The sequence below is a fragment of the Mycteria americana genome, unplaced genomic scaffold (assembly GCF_035582795.1).
Source record: "Mycteria americana isolate JAX WOST 10 ecotype Jacksonville Zoo and Gardens unplaced genomic scaffold, USCA_MyAme_1.0 Scaffold_111, whole genome shotgun sequence".
In the NCBI taxonomy this organism is placed as follows: domain Eukaryota; kingdom Metazoa; phylum Chordata; class Aves; order Ciconiiformes; family Ciconiidae; genus Mycteria; species Mycteria americana.
The window spans coordinates 141,194-159,299 of NW_027445451.1; the positions used below are offsets into that span (position 1 = coordinate 141,194).

Below are 18,106 nucleotides of genomic sequence, written 5' to 3' on the forward strand. Positions count from 1 at the left end.
GGTGGGGAATCCCTTTGGCCAACTGCAATGATAGAAGATGATCACACTTAGGACAACCAAACCTGTACCTGCTGAGGATGTTTAGGGCAGCCGATAGAGGTATTCACCCAACAAAATGAAGTCATGTGCCACAGGGGGAGCTCAGTCTGCCTGTCTCTTCTCCATCAGTTGTATTTCCTGCATCTCCACTAAGCGGAACCGAAGGTTTACCATGGACATCCCTACATTGCCTACCCTGTTGCAGGGCAGCTGCTCAACCTAATGGCCAAATGCAGGCCTGTAGGGCTCCCTCAGATGCCAACGCTGCCCAGCACAACTGCATGGTGCAGCTGGCTGGGCAGTGCAGGACCTACAGCACAGCTATCCCCATTCAGGGCTGGTCCATAACAGACACCCCAGGGCATCTCAGGTACATTTGGTGCGTGTGAGCAAGAGACTGAATGCCACCACTGCAGTGAGACAAGGTCTGTCCCATGTCTGTCCAGCATCCGCAGGCAGTGCATCAATACGAGGCACGTCACAGCAGGGTCTCCGCTCGTGTGCCAACACTTCCAAATGCTGCTGATTCTTCTTACCCCCATCCTTTATTCACCCCCTTGATGATGCAATCCAGGAAGAGGTGAATGATTTTCACACTATGACCGGACAACAGGATGTCCTTAGCAAAGCATGTCTTCAGCAGCAACTTGTCCTTCCTGGAGGTCAGCTTCACCTCTACCACAGGCCCTCCAGGCTGCAGAGACACTGCAGACAGCAAAGTCCTCTCCTGCCAGGACTGCACAGTCCAAACATGGTTCTCTCTGGCACTGGGGAGCACAGGGTGTGCGCTCTTTATGGGCACATCATTTCATCCTTACATTGCCATCTGCCATCCACTCCAGCATGCCTCTGCTCTCAAGGAAAGGCTTTGCTTGCACAGGATCTTGGGCACCAGATCTGTGATAAGGCTGAGGCTGGCCCTGGTGGCACCAAGCTGAGGTGCTGCAGCCCAAATGTGCACCAATGGCCTCAGCCTGGAGCACAGACAGGAGGGACTGGAGCCCCGTGTGCTGTCACAGAGCTGTGACATTGATATAATACCTGCTGAGGTGTGGTGGGACAGGTCAGAGACCTTGAGGTGCTGCAATGGATGGATAGAGGCTCTTCAGAAAAGACAGGTGGGGAAGATCAGGAGGGGGAGGCCCTCAGTGTGAGGGAGCTGCCTGGGTGTATGGAGGTCCTCTATGGGATGGGCAGCAGATTGGGTGAGCTTTTGTGGGGGAGGGTCACAGGAGAGACCAGGCAGGGAGACATGCTGGTGGGAAATAAGTACCTGGAGTCAGGTGAGGAAGAGGACAAAGTCTTATTGAAGCAATTTGAGGAAGGCCAGTTCAAAGACCCCACACCACCCTTAGGGACTTTAATTGCCCTGACCTCATGGGAAGGGGAAACTGCAGGGTGCAAACCGTCCCAGAGGTTTCTGCAGGTTCCTGGGACCAGCTTCTTAGCACAGCTGCCATGTGTGCCCACATAGGTGATGCTCACCTGGATCTGGTAATTTCTGTAATGGTGCCCTCCCACCAAAGGGTGGGGTATCACCAACCCCAGGGTCAAGCTGGCTGTGACTTTGTGGATCTGAAACCTGAAATCCTCCAAAAACGGAGATCACAGAGAGTCTCTTCATTTCCTACAGCATCATTCAGGCTGGAAGGGACCTTGGGATGTATCTCGACCAACCTCCTGCTACAAGCAGTTTTAGTCTCTCCTCCGAAAAGCTCTCCCCATCCCATGCTAGCCGACTTGCCGTTGCCATGCAAATCGCGCCTCATCTCTCCACAGTGTTTGAGGCATTAACTCTTTCAGTCTCTCACACATACTCCCCACGGGGCCCTGAGCTGGCGGTGCTGCTCTGTAGAGCGAGGGGGCTGTGGTGCCCTGGGGCCATGGGGTGACCCTGCAGTGGCCATGCTGGGAAGGGTGAGAAGCAGACCCAGCCAGACAGGGATCGCTGCTGCTGAGCCCCTTTCCATCTCCCACTTCCCAGCTGGCCTATGGCCAAGGAAGGTGCTTAGGAGGATCATGAGACATTTCCATATGACGTTTCCTCAGCCACCTCCAGTGTCTCCTAAAGAGCCTGTACATCACAGTCCCCAAAGCTGTGCTACCTGTCCCACCACGTCAGCACAGTGGTTCCCTCAGAAGCTCTGTCATGGACTAAGGGGCTCCCGATCCTCCTGGCTGTGTCCCAGGCTGAGGGCATTGGTGCACATTTGGGTTGCAGCAGCTCAGCAAAGACTTCTCATGGAGAAAACTGGAACCAAGCACCCAGGACCCCACGTATGCAAAGGCTTTGCTTCAGAGCAAAGACATGCTGGGAAGGATGGCAGGTGGCAACGTAAGGATGAAATGAGATGCTCGTGAAGACAACAATCCCTGCAGTCCCCAAGGCCAGAGGAAAACAGGCCTGGGCCATGCCAGCCTTGCAAGAGAGCAGTTTGCTGCCTGAGGGGACTCTGCAGCACCTTGTGCCAATCTCCAGGAACACAAGGGACCCCTGAGAAAGTCCCTGGGTGAGGTAAGGCTGCAATCCGGCCAGACTGTGGACATCAGTGGTGTGGGGTTTTCTTCATATGGTCACGGGGAGAGGTGGGTAGAGGACAGGGGAGAAGAGAACTGTCAGGGGTTGAGAGTATAGGGCCATGAGTGGAGACCCTGGTGTGATGTGCCTCCCAATCTTGCAGCAACCCTGGGTGTAGACGAGATGGACCTTGCCTCCTTGCCGGGGTGTTGGCATTCCGGTGCTAGTAAAAAGGCACCGGACCCCTTTGGGAGGCCCTGGTGTGTCTGCCCAGCCCCCACTCCAGTGGGACATGGCTTTCCTGGAGGTCCTGTGCCATATTTGCCAGCCACATGCAGTTGCGCTGGGCACCCCAGGCACCTGGCATGGCACCAGAGGCCTTTCTTATGCCCTTAGAAAGAGCCTTGCAATGATATCGGTGCCTGCAATGCAGGGACGTGCCCGTGCCTGAGTTTTGTAGTAAGCTGAGCTCTAGTGAGTGCAGTGGAGGGAGCCCAGAGAGAGCCCTGACCCTCCTTCTGCTGCACTCCTCCTTTTGGCCAGCTGGAAGGCCAGCAGCTGCCATGGACATGTGAGTCTAAGAGACGTTCAGATGCCCTACCCATTGGGTGTAACCTGAGGTGACCAAGGGACCCTCCCTCCCAGCCCCCCAGCTCATGCTCAGGCAGCTGGGGGTGTCCCATGGATGCTCCATCAGCGCTTGCAGACACAGCCACAAGTCCTGGACCACCCCTGGCACCTCAGATGCCACCAGGTGTTGGTGTGTGAGCAGCTGACTGCCACCCTCCATCCCCATGGATCACCGAGGGAGCTCAGGGCAGGGGCTGCTCTGCAGGCACCTATTTTGTGCACACTGAGCTGAAGCAAGAGGAATCTCAGCTCCTGTGGGGTGCATGGGGAAGAGCTGAACCCCACTGCAGTCTCTGGGCTACTCACCAGAGAGGAAATACCTGATGGACTCAGCTGAACCCCTGCCCTGCACGGTGGGGAAATGATCCCTGCCTGTCACTGCCACGGTGTCCTGCCTGGCAAGGGGACAGGGGTAGGGGTCGAGGGAGACAAATATTGAAACTCTTTGTAGACCCCCACGGCGTGTTAGGGCAAATCCCACTTCTAAACTCTGTCTCTCCAGTGTTCAGAGAGGGACAGTCAGTGATTGCTTCAGTTAGCGTCTGCCTACGCTCCCCAGGAGAGACCCTGCTGCCCTTCAGGAGACGTCAGCCCTTGGAGCCCCAGGGACATGTGGAGAGAGCCCAGAGGGGGCAGAGAAAGTGCTGCCTTGGGCTGGTCCTCTGCTGCTGAGCTGGGCTGGGCTCCTGGCATGGAGGGAGCTCCTGGCAAGCGGGCAGCGCTGCAGAGAGACAGCTCTGCCCAGGAGCAGCTCCTCTGCAAAGGGCAGCAGGGCTGAGGGCACTGCCTGCAGGCAGCGAGGGGAGAGCAGTGAGGCAGAGAGAGGTTAAAGGCAGCCTGGGCTTGGAGGATGCTGAGAGCTCACTGGGGGAGAAATCTTCACAGCCCCTGACAGTGTAAGTGTGTGGCTACAGGGCAATGCAGCTGCAGTTGCTGGAGGGATCTCCTAAAGCTGGCACATCCCACAGCCCATGGGATCTGTAAGTACAATTCTCTCACTTTCTCTAGTGCAGAGGATAAGGACGTCTTCTGGAGCAGGGCTTCCTTGCTGCACCGTCAGAGGGACAGGGCATGATGTGTCTCTGGGTGCAGTGCAATGCAGAGGCTTCCTGGAGCAGTCTCCTAAAGCAGGCATAGCCCGTGTCTAAGAAGATCTGCCAGGAAGGCTCTCGAGGCTCCTTCGGTGTTGAGGAGGACGTGCTTCAGAGCAGGGCTTCCGTGCCGCACCGTCAGAGGGACGGGGCATGACCTCTGCCTTCTCCCAGGAACAACCGCAGGGGTGTGAAGCCGGGTGTGCAGGCAGGGGTGCCCAGGGCTGTCCTTCCGAGCAGGGTCCCTGTGCCCCTGGGTGCTGTGTGCCACGGCAGGGAGTCTGCTGCCTGCCAGGGTCAGCACTCAGCCTGCCCGGGGAGCTCCCCATGGCTCTGCCGGGAGAGGCTGTGGGTGGAAGGAGCCACCCCCGTCAGGGCAGGGTCCTTCTGCTGTCCCAAGGGTGCTGCATGGGTCAGGGCTGCTCACAGCTCCACATCACCCCCAGGACATTTCCCAGGGGAGTTTTCAAGAAGCGTATCAAGGCAGGGGCTACCTTGTGTAAAGGTGTTTCCAGTTTCCTGTTGTGCTGGTGGTGGTGGTGAGGAATGGTGATGGTTCTTTCAGTTTTGGACGAATGACCGAGACTCCTACAGCATTACAGTGAGTTATCAATAGGTTCCCAGGGAACCTGATAAAGTCCCTTCACCCATTCCTTTGCCTACAGAAAGCACCAATGTCACCTTTATGGTGTCTTCAGGGTTCATATGAGGTGCTCCTTAGGACTTGCCAACACACAGATGGCCCTGGCCAGTGCCCTGCTGCCAGGAGGAGTCTGCAACACAGAGCTGAAGCACCCAGTGCGTGGGATGGGCTCTGTGAGCACTGGCAGGGAGGAGACATGGGGACAGAGAAACGGCTCCTGGCAGGGACAGCTCCAGGCAGCAGAGATAAGGGCAGGGACGGAGAGGAAAGGGCTGACAGCAAAGGCTGAGGGGGATCTGGGCACCTCCCTGCCAGCCCTTCAGTGAGCATGCCTTTTCCCCAGTCAAGGCCCCCTGGGCTGTTCTCCCACCCAGCAGAGCCTCTGCCCTCAAGGTCAGGGCTTCCAGGGCAGGAGTTGCCTCCTCTGCAGCAGAGGAGACTCTCCCGAGTGCCTGTCTGTCCGTCCTGGCCCTGCTTCCCTTGGCACAAGCACTGGGGCATTTCTCTTGGTTTCCCCACCCCTCCCTGGTGCTGCTGCTCTTGTTCTCAGGCTCTCTGGGAAAGGGGGTTTCAGCTGCAGCTCACCAGCTGATCCTGCAGGTCCTGCCATGCTCATGTTTCCGTGGGTGCAAGGCGGCTCTCTGGGGCACTGGGCAAAGCAGTCCATGGCATGGGGATAAGGCTGACTGCCCGTTAAGGACACCCCATTTTTAGGGCATCCAGAAGAGCACAGCTCTTCCCTGGGGAGGGGAGGGTGGAGATCATCTGCCCTTTCAGGCTGGATTCAGCTGTTCCCAGCAGAATCCAATTTCCTTTCAGGGGAACATCTGAGTGTGATCACCATCCAGACCAAAGAGGTGTGAGCCAAGGACTGCTGGGAGCAAGAATGATGGACAGACCAGCTCTCCTCCATCTGCACTAAGGGTCTGTCCTTCTGCCTCTCAGGACTCTCAGTGTAGCACTTGTGGTGTAGCAGAAATGCCAAGGATTTCTGCCTTCAGAAAACACTCCCCAGATGTGAGAGGGGCAACAGGAGCAAAATAAACAAAAACAAAAGCCCTGCACCTTGCTTCTGCAATTGGGTGAATTGGGAAGGACAATGCTGAAAAGCTCTTTGAAACCATGATTAAATTGACCCTGAGATCACTCCTGGTTCCTGTTTAGCTGTGGCTGCACAGCAGGACTGATTCCTCCACAGAGGAGTCCCCTGCTCCCCACTACACCCCAACCCAGCACACACCAGAGCTCAAGCCAGGGAGCTGCACGAAGACCTTCCTGGAAAGAGAGAGGCCACGAGGGCTGTTTCTCTGAGACATGGAGTAGGTTTACTCAGAGAAGTCTCTCCTCACTTGTCACTGCCTTTTCCTCCTTGACCAGGCCCTTTCCACAAACTGAGCAGATGTCCAACAGCAGCTCCATCACCCAGTTCCTCCTCCTGGCATTTGCAGACACGCGGGAGCTGCAGCTCTTGCACTTCTGGCTCTTCCTGGGCATCTACCTGGCTGCTCTCCTGGGCAATAGCCTCATCATCACCGCCGTAGCCTGCGACCACCGCCTCCACACCCCTATGTACTTCTTCCTCCTCAACCTCTCCCTCCTTGACCTGGGCTCCATCTCCACCACGGTGCCCAAATACATGGCCAATTCCCTGTGGGACACCAGGGCCATCTCCTACTTGGGGTGTGCTACTCAGGTTTTTTTCTTTCTCCTTTTCTTGTCAGCAGAGTATTGTCTTCTCACCATCATGGCCTATGACCGCCACGTTGCCATCTGCAACCCCCTGCACTACGGGACCCTCCTGGGCAGCAGAGCTTGTCTGAAAATGGCAGCAGCTGCCTGGGGCAGTGGGTTTCTCAATGCTGTGCTGCACACGGCCAATACATTTGCACTACCCCTCTGCCATGGCAATGGGCTGGACCAGTTCTTCTGTGAAATCCCCCAGATCCTCAAGCTGTCCTGCTCACACACGTACCTCAGGGAAGTTGGGCTTCTTGTGGTTAGTGCCTGTTTAGCATTGGGGTGTTTTGTTTTCATCGTGCTGTCCTATGTGCAGATCTTCAGGGCCGTGCTGAGAATCCCCTCTGAGCAGGGACGGCACAAAGCCTTTTCCACGTGCCTCCCTCACCTGGCTGTGGTCTCCTTGTTTCTGAGCACTGGCGTGTTTGCCTATCTGAGGCCCCGCTCCATCTCCTCTCCATCCCTGGATCTGGTGGTGGCTGTTCTGTACTCGTTGGTTCCTCCAGCAGTGAACCCCCTCATCTACAGCATGAGGAACCAGGACCTCAAGGATGCCCTGAGGAAACTATTTCAATACATCCTACTTCAACTTCAGCATCAATAAGATGCCCATTATCTTCATAGCAGCCCCAGGGTTTCTCAGGAAATGTGAAAACTTTGTGGTTTGGTTTGTTTTTTCTTTTGCTCATTCGTTGATGATACAATTCCTCTTTAAGTAAGACTATATTTGCCCTCCTGCTTTTGTTTTGTTTTTTTACTCAAGGACCTCTTATATATATGGAGACAGGCTCCCTGTGATAAACACAATAAAGAAACCAGTAGAAATTTTTTTGCCCCCGTTCCCATCACTTGTATCTTGTGTGGACATGGACAACAGCAGGACCGGGTCTTTCCCGTGCTGGTGTCTCCTCACTTCCCCCCTGTGCTGCTGTGCCCTTGCATTTGTGTAAGCCCTAAGGTCTCATGTCACTTGTGACAGTCCTGTTGCCTCCACAGTGGCATGCCTTGGGTGCAGGAGGAGCAGGCCATGTGAACCACTGTGTCAGAGCTGGCTTCCCTGCCAGCACCACCGTCACCAAAGGGGCTCCTCAGGAGAGGGGCAGACGACCGGGTGCCTCTTCCAAAGCTGGTGTCAGGAATACACCCAAGGAGCTGCTCCCAAAAAAGGCCTATTGCTCTTCTGGGGTTTCCGACAGATTCAGGGGGACAAGCTAAGAGTCACAGAATGATATGTTAGAGACTGAGGGTTGGATGGAGAGCCCCCTTCTTGGTTGCACATGGCCGAGAAGACAGCAACTGGTCTTTGAATTATCTGCCTGGCACTGTCACACCTCTGGTGGGGATGATGGCAGATGCTGGCCTGGAGAGAAATCAGGAACTGCCAGGAGGCGTCAGGGAAACCCCAGGGACAGCGTATGAGTCTGGGTGGGCAGTGATTTGCTCCTCATAAAATGTGTTTCACATAAGGTAGGTTCTTCCAGAGGAAAAGGTGAACCTGAGGAGCCCATGGGCTACTGAGGACTCTGCAATGCCAGGAGAGGCTGTGAGGAGCCAGCAGGCAAAGGGACATGAGAGTGGAGAGTGGTTCAGGACACCGTGACGGATGCACCCACTCTGAATTAGTGAACAGTACTTTGGTTCAAGCGTCACCAACAAGTGGCCCTGACTGAAATCAGTCCTGCTGTGCAAACTGTGAGAGCTGTGCTAGGCCATATCTTCTCAGCCACTAAGGAGCCTTGGCCACGTCTTATCAGGAGTGAAGAGTAGCAGCCCGAGCTGGGAGCAGACAGAAGTAAAACTGCTACAGCTGCCCTCCTGCACAGACACCAAAGGAGGGTTTGACTACGAGTCCATCCCTGTGTGCTATAAATATTTGTAGCCTCCCCGAGGCCATTGAGGTCTCCTGTACGGCAACAGGTTGCATGGCGATGATCTGCCCTTTGAGCAGGGACACTTCTCAAGGGTACTCCTCAAGGCTGAGAGACCCCTTACCTGGTACCTGATATCTATAACGAGGCAGGTGACATTTTACATTAGGCCTAAAAGTATATTGTATGCTAGCAACATTTATTTATATATCCAGCTATAGCTTAAATATTAGAATTGTAGTCAGTAGCAGAGTGTTTGACTACTGTCTAAATCATTGTCTAAATCATTGTCTAATCACCATCTAAATTATCATCTACATTATCATGTCAATCATTGTCAAATCATTGTCAAATCACTGTTTAAGTACTGTTCAATTACTATTCAATTATTGCTTAATCACCATTTGATTATCATTTAATTTTCATTCAATCATCAATTAATTGTCATTTGATCATCGTTTAATCATTAATAAAATCTTTTAGTAAACCCCACAGCAATGACTTCTCTTAATAATTCACCTGCTACAAAAACTGGTGTAGTCTGCAGTGTGGCGGACTCGGTCCTTGAATAATTATGGAGGAACAAATTTAACCCTTCACCAAAATTTGTGGATGATTGGGTGCATGAAAAGCGGGAAAACTGGAATAGGATGGAGAAACAATTAGACCTTGCAGCAGGGAAAAGGAAAGATGGTAAAGAGAAGGGAATAATATGCGAAAAGTTGATAACGTGTTTGGGAGCTGCGTATCAGTGTAAGGAATGTAAAGATCAGGAAATGGGAGTGTTACAAAGTGAGGGTGAACAAAGAAAGCGACCAAAAATGCTGTTATCTCTGCAGATAGATCAATTGTAGAAACAACTGGGGGAGGAAAAAGAAAAAAGCAGGAAGGTAGGGGATAAACTAGAACTCATGATATTTCAGGCCCCCCAACACACCAGATCCTCTAAAAATTCGTAAGCTAATTGTGTCCCCCCAGAAGATTGGGATGGAGATATTTGGGAGAACCCCAACCAAGAACTTAGGGATGAGAGTGAATGAGATGAATCAGAATTTATTGTAGCCCCTATTATTAAAACTGAGGTATCTGCTGGACCTCAAGGGGGCAACCAGAGAAATAGCACAAGGACCATTCCGTGGGACCCCCTTCAATTGGCCAATCTGCATGAAAAATATGGGCAGAAGCCTGGCGAGAGCGAGACTGAATATCTGTGGTGTGCCTCCTTAACCGGAGGAGAGCATATGATGTTAGAGCAAGGCAAAGCGGATGGCTTTGGGGGACCAGGAGTGTTCTTGAACGAGGGAGCAGCCCCTAACGCTGAGCCACACTCCATTACACGCTGAGTAGCTTATTGGGCAGGGGCACAGAGCCTTGGCATAGAGGGGAGCCACTGCTATGCCAATACGATCATGAAGCGAGCTTTCTACTGCCGTTACAAAAGCAGCCTGCCTGCAGGCTGTGAACGAGAGGGGTGCACATGGTAATTACCCTCTCTCTGCCCGTGTAGACGCCCCAAGCCATGAGACCCCTGCTAAGGGGAGACCCTGCTGCCTGACAATCGTACCTCATTGCAAAGAGGGATGAAATAAGACAAAACATACAACATCACGCTCCGGAGGGTCAGGGCAGCCAAGCCCAGCTTTGACCCATCCCGACCTGGGCAGACTTAGTGCATAGCACTGTAAATCATCGCCGAGAAATGGGGAGGGATGAGCCAACACCAGCAGGACAATCCCAAGCTGATGCAGACAGCAGAGTAAGTAATTACGTACTCCGGCAAGTAAGACAGGCTCCCCAGAACCCCAGATACTTGCCCCGATCTCATGAACCCCCTGATGGAAGCTCATCAATGGGATAACACAGATGGCTCTCTTATCTATGTCCCAATGGGCTGTCAAAGATTACTAGTAACATTTTCAATATACATGGGAGATAAAATGTTAATAATTTCAAGTTTGGATGCCCAAACAACTAACACTAACCCCGGCCAAGAAAGGGGTAAGTAACAGGATTTACAGGCCAAAGTGAAACGTTCCCCATAGCTAAAGTAACCTTGTGATTGCCAGGGGAGAAAAGGACATCAAGGCACCAGTTAGCAGTAGTTTCAGGGAAGGAAAATGGTTTGGGCTTTGAGGTATGACAAGGACGAGTTTGGAAAGGACTGGACAGTGGTGTTTGGTCTTGTGGCTGCCGGGAGTGTCCTTGGTTAGCGGAGTGAAAATGAGCAGCTCCCCATGGGTGTCAGTGAACTGGCAGAGTTCACTGCTGTGAGCTGCCCCCACGCTGCCTGACTCAACAATAACCCATGTCCCTCACTCTCCTCTCTCTGCCGCTGCTGGGATGGGTATTGTGGAGGTCACAGCTGACCTAGAAAAAAGACACCTTATCTCCCAAACGCACTCCCCATATAATTCCCCAGTGTGACCAGTTAAAAAGCAGATGGGAGATGGTGCCTAAGTACAGACAATAGAAAGTCAAATGCAAACACCGCTCCTCCTACAGCTGCCGTCCCGCACGCGGCTTCATTAACTGCCACCTTCCAAGCTGCCACTCACCCCCAGATGGTGGTAGGAGATGTAAAAGATATGTTCTTTATGGTGCCGCTGCAGGCGGAGGAGAACAGAAAACTTGCTTCTACCTGGGAGGGGATACAATTTATTTTTAATTGTAAAGTACAAATAGACTTGTACACAATTAACTTGATCTCCTTCTACGAAAAGGTGATGCACTTAGTGGATCAGGGAAAGGCTGTACATGTTGTCTGCCTTTGACCATGTTTCCCACAGCATTCTCCTGCAGAAACTGGCTGCTCATGGCTTGGAGGAGCATGAGCTTCTCTGGGAAAACAACCTGGCGGGATGGCCGGGCCCAAAGAGTTGTGGTGACTGGAGTTAAATCCAGTTGGCGGCCGGTCACAAGTGGTGTTCCCAGGGTTCAGTACTGGGGCCAGTTCTCTTTAATATCTTTATCAACAATCTGGATGAGGGCATTGAGTGCACCCTCAGTAAGTTTGCAGACAACACCAAGTTGTGCGGGAGCGTTGATCTGCCTGAGGGCAGGAAGGCTCTGCAGAGGGATCTGGACAGGCTGGGTCGATGGGCTGAGGTCAATTGTATGAGGTTCAACACGGCTCAGTGCTGTGTCCTGCTCTCCATATGGGACATGACTGCATTTGATCATGTGAATACTTCTATAAACTGCCATGAACATACTGAGTGGGAAAAGGTTCTTTTGGCCTTTATTTGGGCAGCAGCTGTCATTTCACTTGGGCAAAGGAATTTCCTACCAGGCTCATGTATGATCCCTGAGATGTTGCCCTGGCTTTATGAACTTCTGCATTAGAGCTTGCAGTTGCCTGCAGGTATCTTGGACCACTACTGGCAACTCCAATGTCACCAGGTATTTGCATCTGAACACCTCACTGCTGCCCTCCATCTGCATTAATTAGCAAGGGAGCTGAGAGAAGGAGCTCCCATGCAGGTGCCTATGTTGTGCACTCCTGGACAGAGGGCAGAGGAATCCCACCTCCTGTGGGTTTGGGGCAGGCATGGGAGGGAGCTGAGTCTCCTTCAAATACTAGGAATGGAAACGCAGGATGAGATGCTCCATGGACTCAGCTGAATCCCTTCCCTCAGCAGGGGTAAGGGAGATCCCTGCCTGCCACTGTCTGAGAGCCCTGTCTAACAATGAGACCAAAAAAGTGATACTTAGATGGAACTTTGTCTCTGAGAGGAGAAATGACTCTGCTGGAAAGAAGTGTCTCTCCCCAGGTGAGGGAGGGAACATGAGTGCTGCCTTCAGCCTGTTTCCCAGCAGGTTCCCCTGCAGCCCCAGGGACACCTGGAGGGAGCCCAGAGGGGGCAGAGAAAGTGCTGCCTTGGGCTGGTCCTCTGCTGCTGAGCTGGGCTGGGCTCCTGGCATGGAGGGAGCTCCTGGCAAGCGGGCAGCGCTGCAGAGAGACAGCTCTGCCCAGGAGCAGCTCCTCTGCAAAGGGCAGCAGGGCTGAGGGCACTGCCTGCTGGCACTGAGGGCAGACAAGAGAAGTGAGAGAGGTTAAAGGCAGTCTGGGGTGGGAGGAGAGGTGAGAGCTCACTGCTGGAGAAATCTTCACAGCCCTTGACACGTTAATTCTCTGGCTGCAGGGCAATGCAGATGAGTTCCTGGAAGTGTCTCCTAGACCTGGCACATGTCACAGTTGATACGACCTGCCAGGATGGCTCTCCTGGCTTTTCTGGTGTGGAGGAGGAAGAGGACGTGCTCCAGAGGAGCACGCTGCCTGCTGCACCATGAGAGGCACCGGGCATGATGGCTCTTTCCTCCCAGGGATGGCTGCAGGGGTGCCAAGCTGGGTGTGCATGCAGGGGTGCCCCAGGCTCCAAGCAGGGTCCCTGCACCCCAGGGTACTGTGTGCCATGACAGGGACTCTGCTGCCTGCCAGGGTCAGCACTCAGCCTGCCTGGGGAGCTCCCCACAGTGCTGTGGGGAGAAGCTGTGGGTGGAAGGAGGGACCCCCAGCAGGGCAGGGCAGCGTCCTTCTGCTGTCAAGAGGGTGCTGCATGGGTCAGGGCTGCTCACAGCTCCAGATCAGCCCCAGGGCATTTCCAAGGGGATGCTTCAAGAGGAAGGTGCAGGCAGGGGCTACCTGGAAAGGAAGGTGCTTCTCTTAGGCTTCAATTTCATGCTGTGGGGCTGTAAAGGGAAAAGGAGCTGCCACTTCTGAGAAGTGACTGGTATTCTTGAACCGTTACGTGATCAGAAGGTCTGCTGGGAACCTCATAAACTGCCTTCACCTACCCCTCAGCCTACAGGCAGCACCAGCATCACCTCTGCTGGCAACATCACGGTTTCTCTGACCTGCTCTTTACCACCTGCAAGCAGGGAGATGTCCCTAGACAGTGCCCTCCCACGGGGAGTGTTCTGTAGGGCAGAACTGAGTGCACAGACGGTGGGATGGGGTCTCTCAGAATTTGCTGTGAAGAAACATTGTGGGGCAGGGAAGCAGGTGGAAAAGGAGCAAGAAGCAGAGGGGTGGGCAGGGAAGAAGAAGAGAAAACTAAACATAGTAATGTCATGGGAAGGAGAATTGGGAAAACTCCCTGTCACCCCCTCCAGTGTGGTCACCTTCAGCTGAGCAAGCCCCCTTGCCTCCTCTCTGACCCAGCAAAGTCTCTGCCCTCATGGCCGTGGGGCACCAGGCATCAGCCGTCCCCTCTGCAGCCAGAGCTCCAGCAGAGGAGAGGTGCCTCTCTCCAGCCAAGTGCCCATTTCCCTCTGCAGAGCACAGGGACCGAGTGTGACTGCCGTGCAGCATGGCTGTATGTGAGGCTGTGTGCACGGCTGGTTACGGTGACGACTTTCCCAAGTGCCTTTGTCTCTCTTCTTGCCTCTCTTGGCAGAAGCATTGTGGTGCTGCTCCTTCATTTCGCACTTGCATCTGTGCTGCTCCTCTTCCTGCTCTTGGGCTCCGTGGGGTTGGGGGAGTTTCTGACACTGACCCTTCAAGGCTTCCTAGGCAGGGGTCTGTGCAGGGGTGAGGTGTCCCAGCCCCCTTCTGTCCCGTGGGGCTCCAGGAACTGTGGCCTGTGGGCTTGTGAAATGAATGGCTCTCCCCAAAGGAGATCCTCTCTGCAGAACACTTGACCATTTCCCTGCAGTGTCCTGCCTGGCTGTGAGCTTGACACCAGGCACAGCTGTCTCACAGCATCTGTGTGATACCTGAGACACCCATAAAGGAGCCCCAGAGGTGCTAAGACTGTGGACACGGTCTTTAAAAAGCAGCTGTAGGTGGGCGTCCTGGTTTTGGCTGGGATAGAGTTAATTTTCTTTCTAGTAGCTGGCATAGTGCTGTGTTTTGGGTGTAGTATGAGAATAATGTTGATAGCACACTGATGTTTTAGTGGTTGCTAAGTAATGTTTACACCAGTCGATGACTTCTCAGCTCCCCATGCTCTGCCAGGTGCACAAGAAGCTGGGAGGGGGCACAGCCAGGATAGTCGATCGAAACTGGCCAAAGGGCTATTCCATACCATATGACATCATGCTCAGTATATAAAGTGGGGGGAGTTGGACAATGGGGTAGCGGTCGCTGCTTGGGGACTGGCTGGGCATCGGTCAGCGAGTGGTGAGCATTTGCATCACTTGTTTTTTTCCCTGGGTTTTGTTCCTATATCTCTCTTTTTTTGTTTTCTTTTTCCTTTTATTTTTTAATTATTATCAATAGTATTATTATATTATTTTTTCTTTTTCCCAATTATTAAACTGTTCTTATCTCAACCCACAAGTTTTCTTAATTTTGCTCTTCCAATTTTCTCCCCCATCCCACCGGGGCGGGGGGGAGCGGGGGGGGAGCAAGCGGCTGTGTGGTGCTGAGTTGCTGACTTAAGTGAAGCCACGACAGTGGGCAGCTGAAAGGTGCCCTGCGTGTCCTTGCCTAGAAGGGGAGTGTTGAGGCCACTGTCAGTTGCCCTGTGAAAGAGGAACAAGTTTGGAGATCTCAGCTTTGAGTCCAGACTCCTCTACTCTCAGCAGGGTGCATTTTCTTTTAAGGGGAACATACCACTGCAATCATCCTCCAACTCAAGCACACGCGAGCGCAGGGCGTCTGGGAACAAGAGCGATAGATAGACCAGCTCCACACAGCCTGCACTGAGTGACAGTGAACCCTTTGCTACTCAGGTCTCATGATATAAATGCTGAGGATTTCTAACTTTGAAGATGATTGCCCAGGTAGGACAGGAGTATCTACAAGAAAATAAAGAAAATGAAAAAATGAAAGATTCTTGTTTTCTTCCTTGAAAAGTCTGTCCTAACTTCTCACTCCGTTTCCCTTCTTCAACAGCGTCCCATGCCTAGAGGCAACAAATGTCCAACAGCAGCTCCATCACCCAGTTCCTCCTCCTGGCATTTGCAGACACACGGGAGCTGCAGCTCTTGCACTTCTGGCTCTTCCTGGGCATCTACCTGGCTGCCCTCCTGGGCAACGGCCTCATCATCACCGCCCTAGCCTGCGACCACCGCCTCCACACCCCCATGTACTTCTTCCTCCTCAACCTCTCTGTTCTTGACCTTGGATGCATCTCCACCACTGTCCCCAAATCCATGGCCAATTTTCTGTGGGACATCAGGGACATCTCCTATGCAGGATGTGCTGCCCAGGTCTTTTTCTTCATCTTCTTGATATCAGCTGAGTTTTATCTGCTCACCGTCATGGCCTATGACCGCTACGTTGCCATCTGCCAACCCCTGCACTATGGGACCCTCCTGGGCAGCAGAGCTTGTGTCCACATGGCAGCAGCTGCCTGGGGCTGTGGGTTTCTCCATGCTGTGCTGCACATGGCCAATACATTTTCCATACCCCTCTGCCATGGCAATGCCCTGGACCAGTTCTTCTGTGAAATCCCCCAGATACTCAAGCTCTCCTGCTCACACTCCTACCTCAGGGAAGTTGGGCTTATTGTCACCAGTTTTATCCTTGCTCTTGGGTGTTTTGTTTTCATTGTGCTGTCCTATGTGCAGATCTTCAGGGCCGTGCTGAGGATCCCCTCTGAGGAGGGACGGCACAAAGCCTTTTCCACGTGCCTCCCTCACCTGGCTGTGGTCTCCCTGTTTATCAGCACTGCCATGGTTGCCTACCTGAAGCCCCCCTCCATCTCCTCCCCATCTCTGGATCTGGTGGTGGCTGTTCTGTATTCAGTGGTTCCTCCAACAGTGAACCCCCTCATCTACAGCATGAGGATCCAGGAGATCAAAGATGCACTGATGAAGCTCATTCAATGGTTTTACCTTCAGCAGCACTAAGCTACCCATCCCTCTTCACTGGTTAATTCCAGTTTTTCCCATGATGATCATGGTCATACAGGGATATTTGTATTCATCCCACATCTCCAGTAGCATGGCCTGGCTGTGTCTGTCTTTGGGAAATGGGTCATTAGGGTGTCAGAGCTGGCTTCCTGAGGAGCATCTCTGTAATAAATGGTGTGTCCCCATGGCAGCTCCTGAAGGCTGGGCTCTTCTTTTTGCTGAAGTCAGGACTAGGCCCCAGGAACTGTGCTCACCATGGCCTGTTGCTGAGCTTGGTTCTCAGTGGGCTCATGGGGAGAGGGCACTGGGAGACATTTTGGGGAATGAGGGGTGGAGTTAGCTCTCAGTTGTGGGTGCCCAGTGCCACTGGAGATGAACGGGCTCCAAATTTCTTGCCCAGGGCTCTCCCACATGCTGCAGAGCTGAATGGAAGCTGTCCAGCTTTCTGGAGGGGAAACAGCAGTCCCCAGGAGTGCACAGGGCATCTACAGGGAGACCATGTGCTTGCAGGTTGGCTTCCCAAAAGAAGGGACCATCCAAGGTGAAGTTGTGTCGTGGTTTAGCCCCAGCCAGCAGCTAAGCACCACGCAGCCGCTCACTCACTCCCCCTCGATGGGATGGGGGAGAGAATCGGAAGAGCAAAAGTAAGAAAACTTGAGGGTTGAGATAAAAACAGTTTAATAGGGAAAGCAAAAGCCACGCACGCAAGCAAAGCAAAACAAGGAATTAATTCACTACTTCCCATGGGCAGGCAGGTGTTCAGCCATCTCCAGGAAAGCAGGGCTCCATCACGCGTAACGGTTACTTGGGAAGACAAACGCCATCACTCCAAATATCCCCCCTTCCTTCTTCTTCCCCAGCTTTATATACTGAGCATGATGTCATGTGGTATGGAATAGCCCTTTGGTCAGTTTGGATCAACTATCCTGGCTGTGTCCCCTCCCAGCTTCTTCTGCACCTGGCAGAGCACGGGAAGCTGAAAAGTCCTTGACTAGTACAGCAACAACTAAAACATCTCTGTATTATCAACACTGTCTTCAGCACAAATCCAAAACATAGCCCCATACCAGCCACTATAAAGAAAATGAACTCTGTCTCAGCTGAAACCAGGACAACTTGCCCAAAGGCAAAGCACTGTATTTCAGTATCCACAAGCAAACAAGGGCTCTGCCATTCCAGGGGATGCTGTGGGGACCCAGCAAGATCACAAAAAGGAGTCGGGAGGGTGATTCATGTCTCATTCAGTAAAAGCCCAAGGATGGTTCAATGTATACGCTGGAAAACATCCTGAGTCATGAGAAATGCTCTGAGCTCCTTCCACAGCTTTAGAGCCCTGGCAAGGAGCTCAGTGGCACTGCTGCCCACCCAGCTGCAGCCGCTTCCCTCCCTGACCAGCACAGCCAGTGTGGAGTCACTCCATGGTCCCACAGCCCACTTGCTCTGCAGAGCATCACTGCCAGCTTGGGGCCCTGTGAGGAGCATAGAGAAGGGGCTGGGAGCACCAGGCCAGCTCAGAGGAGGGATGGGGAGAGATCAGACAGGAGCTCACCAGGGCTGGAAATGGCCTTGCAGAGAAGAATGCTGGTGTTCAGCTACTCCAAGATAATACCCAGGGTTCAGCTATCCTAAAGCATGCTCACGATGCAGAGCCAGAAGTCTTTGCTGTCCTGGTGCTCCACCAGGCCTGGGAAGTGGCTGGAGGAGGATTGGTGTCCACCACTTGCCATCTCATAGTACCTTTGTCCCCCTGAGGGTGGAATGAGGGGGAAGCTGGGACCCT

The 18,106-nt window shown here is 53.2% G+C and overlaps 2 protein-coding genes across 2 annotated transcripts; both read left to right on the forward strand.

Annotated features, from left to right (window-relative positions):
* Positions 1-6,320: 6,320 nt before the first annotated feature.
* LOC142403126 (olfactory receptor 14A16-like) lies at positions 6,321-7,262 on the forward strand. The gene has a single exon (XM_075489291.1). It carries the CDS (start codon positions 6,321-6,323, stop codon positions 7,260-7,262), a length of 942 nt encoding a protein of 313 aa, XP_075345406.1.
* An 8,125-nt stretch (positions 7,263-15,387) lies between these two features.
* On the forward strand, positions 15,388-16,323 carry LOC142403127 (olfactory receptor 14J1-like). Its single transcript, XM_075489292.1, has one exon. The coding sequence runs from the start codon at positions 15,388-15,390 to the stop codon at positions 16,321-16,323; it is 936 nt and encodes a 311-aa protein (XP_075345407.1).
* The last annotated feature ends 1,783 nt before the right edge of the window (positions 16,324-18,106 follow it).

Coding starts and splice junctions, on each gene's coding strand:
- LOC142403126 (XM_075489291.1), top strand. CDS start 6,321: ATGTCCAACAGCAGCTCCATCACCCAGTTCCTCCTCCTGGCATTTGCA.
- LOC142403127 (XM_075489292.1), top strand. CDS start 15,388: ATGTCCAACAGCAGCTCCATCACCCAGTTCCTCCTCCTGGCATTTGCA.